The following is a 3,326-nucleotide window of genomic DNA, read 5'->3' as shown; positions in this document are numbered from 1 at the left end:
CGCGGGGCGCCCCACGCGCCGCGGCGCGGGCCGCGGGCCGCGCGCGCGCGCGCGCGCCCTCGCGCATGGCGGCCGACGACGGGCAATCGCAGGGCGACAACGAGGCGCGCACGCCGACCGAGCAGGAGGTCGAGGAGCCGAAGTGGTCCGTGTGGGGCGTGGCGAGCTTCGCCATCATCACGCTGATCTTCGGCGCGACAATCGTCGCCACGCTGTCGCGCGACTTCCTCCCGGGCGGCATGAGCGACCCGCTTTGACACGCCGCCCGCCTGCGCGCGCCCGGTAGCCGTCGCCGACAAACACTTTTTTTACAGTCCGACGTAAAACTTTATATACATCTCTCTCTCTTTCTCTCTCTCTCTTTCGCTGGAAGCAACCGCAACGCCAAAACCTCGCCTCACGAAACCAGCTTCTTCGCAAGGTGCATCCCACTGGCGAGCCGCCCCATCACCACGGCCCTCAGCCCCCCCTCCTCGCGCCCGCTGGACTCCAAATTGCTGAGCCGTCTCCTTCTGCCGGTCGCGCCGCCGCTCTCCTCCGCAAAGCCGTCTGCGTCCTCCCTGGCCCGCTCGGTCTCGGCGAACGACCTGCCGCGCTTGGCGCCGGCCGCGCGCCTTCCGCCGTCGCCGACGCGCCGCTGCACCGTCGTCTGGAAGTCGTCCAGCCTCGGGTCGGGCGCGTGCGTCCCGGCGATCGATGTGAATATCCCTCCGCGCCCCAGTTCTGCGCGCGCCGCCCGCGCCCCACGTGAGTGGTCCTCGTACTCGGACGACACCCACGCCACCTGCGATAGCACCGACGAGTTGTCGTGCTCGGCCGTGCGCACGGGCGACGGCGGAATCCCGCTTTCGTGTCGTATCACCTCGCCCGGCCGCGGCATCAGGTCTAGCAGGCTGTTGCGCCCGTGCCTGTCGCGTACGGCACCCTCGCCGACATCTGTCTGGCTGGATTCGGAGAAGAGCTTAGATAGGTTGGCCGTCAACTGGCTCGAGATTAGATTCGCTGTCTTGGCATACTCGTCCGCCTCCTTGGTATGCGCGCTAAATAAACGGCTGTACGTTGTCGACGAGCGCGAGTTGGGCGCAGAGTCCACGATGTCAACATTGGGTTCCACGGGGATGCTCCCCGACCAGTCGTGCAAAAGGACCTCCGGCACCGTGTCCCTGTTGCGGTCTTCAAAATTGACGTGCCCTAGCGGTACACGCTCCTCGCGTAGACGGTCGCCCATCTCGTCATAGTCGCCAAAGGGCTCGTTCCACCCAGACGTCGTCCGCAGCACCGGCGTGTTGGGCTCGGAGCCGAAGATGGAATCTTCGTTCGTCTGGTTCTTGAGCACTTCGTATTCAGGGTAGTCGGCCAGGCCTGCGTCATCCCGTGGGAGCGTGTCGGGGCTACTGTTCAACTCACTGGATATCGAATCGGCGCCGTAGAATACGCCAGCTAGCGGCGAAATATCCGGCGTGCAGTGCGCCACGGAAAAATCGTCCTGCGAGGGAAGGACGAGCGGGTCCAGCCCATGCGGCATGACGCTGTCCATGACGGCATGGTCGTCGGCTGTCGCAAAAGACGGCGCATTGAATCCAAGGTACGTCAAATCCTGCTCCGACTGGCTCGGTTGACAGTCCTCAAAGGTCGACGTCTCGCTAATGTCATCTCCCGGCAAGAGCAACGAGAGGGCACTGCGAACCGGCGACATCTTCCCAACAGTAACACCAGGCTCTGCCACTGCCTCTACAGGGTCCTCTGGCGCGGCACTCGTCGCTCCGATTTCCTCCTGCGTTGTGCTTATCGGAACCGACTCGGACGGCACGGACTCGAACGGCACGGACTCGAACGGCACGGACTCGGACGAGCGCGAGGGCGACCCCTCGCCGATATCCGGGAAACTATCGCCGGACACGACGGAATGATCGTCGATGATGCTGGGGCGTCCCAAGCTGGGAGCTCGCGACGGGGCGCGCTCACTCGTTGAGCGAGTATCGAAAATGGGCTGGCACTCGCGCTCGCCGGAAACGCGGGCAGAATCTTGCAGGTCGGCGGGCGGGAGCAGGGCGTCATCGGAGGCTGGGTCCGCCGAGAGAGGGCCGGACGAGGGCGCGAGATCCAGGGCCGAGGAGGAGGCACGCATAGCAATTGCGGGCGATGGAGAAGGAATGGCGCTCTCCTCGTCCTCCCCCTCCTTCTCCTCGTCGTCGTCGTCCTCCTCCTCAGCAACAAGTGGCTCGGGACGATTGGCAACCTGACTGTCGATGGTGGTGGGCGGCGGCGCGGTACCCGCGTGGGGGGCTTCGCTGGACGGGGTGTTATCCACAGCGACCTGCTCCTCTGTCTCCTCCTCTTGTTGCGTATCTTCTTCTTCTTCTTCTTCTTCTTCTTCTCTTTGGTGTGCTCCTTTGTCGGGGTGGTCTGGCTCTGTCTCGAGCGAGGGAATGTGCGGCACGGGGGCACTGCGGCGGCGCAAGTCGGGGGCATAGCGGTGGAAGCCAGCAAGCGTGGGGTCGTAGGGCGGGTGGAGCGGCGGGAGGGAGCGGTTGGTTTGGACGTCCTGGTGCGAGGCGGGGCGGTGCAACAGATGGCGGGGAGACGGGGGATTGAAATTGGGGGGTGTCGGAAAAGTGTCTTCGGGAGGAGGACGGGGCAGCAGCAGCAAGGCGGCGGCAGTGGGGTCGGTGAGGTCGGTGGCCCTGAGCGAGCGGGTCCTGCGGGAGGCGGCGGCGGAGGCGCGCGGCGGGAGGACGGCGTCCAGCTCGTCGACCCTCTTGAGGCGCTTCCACACGGGGGCGATGTCGAACGGGGAGGTGTCGTCGTCGTCCTTGTCCTGCGACAGCAGCTGGTCGCCGATGGCCTCGGGCTCGTCGATGCGGTCCTTGGACGGGTGGGCGTCGCTCAGCGAGAGGGTGTCGACCTCGTCCTCCGTGAGGAGGTCGTCCGGATGGTGGTGGTGGTGGTGGGCGAGGCGGTCGTAGTCAAAGTCGTCCGGGACGGTCTCCTTGTGGATAGCGAAGTCCCTGGCGGCGGGGCCGTTCATAAGTGAGGGCAGATGATGCTTGGCCGGGTGGCACTCGACGACCAAGTCGGCGCCGTCGAAGAGCTTCTTGCTCTCCTCGAACATAGAGAAGCTGTGTGCGCCATGCGCGTGGGTCTCTGCGGAGCTTGCGCGCGGCACCAGGCCGCAGCACGGGTGCGGGGCGGGCGTGGCGGCCGGGACGTAGTGCGAGTGCAAGTCGGAGTGGAAGTGCGGGGCGGCTGGAGCCGCGAGCAGCGGGGCCGCGACGCGGGAGAGGATGCGGAGCACGGAGCGGGGCGTGCGCGTGGTGGTGGCTCTC

The 3,326-nt window shown here is 66.1% G+C and overlaps 1 protein-coding gene across 1 annotated transcript; it reads right to left on the bottom strand.

Annotated features, from left to right (window-relative positions):
• Window positions 1–397: 397 nt before the first annotated feature.
• Window positions 398–2,128, bottom strand: CHC_T00007565001 (hypothetical protein). Its single transcript, XM_005711221.1, has one exon. It carries the CDS (start codon window positions 2,126–2,128, stop codon window positions 398–400), a length of 1,731 nt encoding a protein of 576 aa, XP_005711278.1.
• Between the last annotated feature and the right edge of the window lie 1,198 nt (window positions 2,129–3,326).

Source organism: Chondrus crispus, genomic scaffold (assembly GCF_000350225.1).
Source record: "Chondrus crispus Stackhouse genomic scaffold, scaffold_79, whole genome shotgun sequence".
Classification (NCBI taxonomy): domain Eukaryota; phylum Rhodophyta; class Florideophyceae; order Gigartinales; family Gigartinaceae; genus Chondrus; species Chondrus crispus.
Note: the sequence above shows the minus strand (reverse complement) of the source record. Positions and strands in the feature narration are given on the sequence as shown.

Coding starts and splice junctions, on each gene's coding strand:
- CHC_T00007565001 (XM_005711221.1), bottom strand. CDS start 2,128: ATGCGTGCCTCCTCCTCGGCCCTGGATCTCGCGCCCTCGTCCGGCCCT.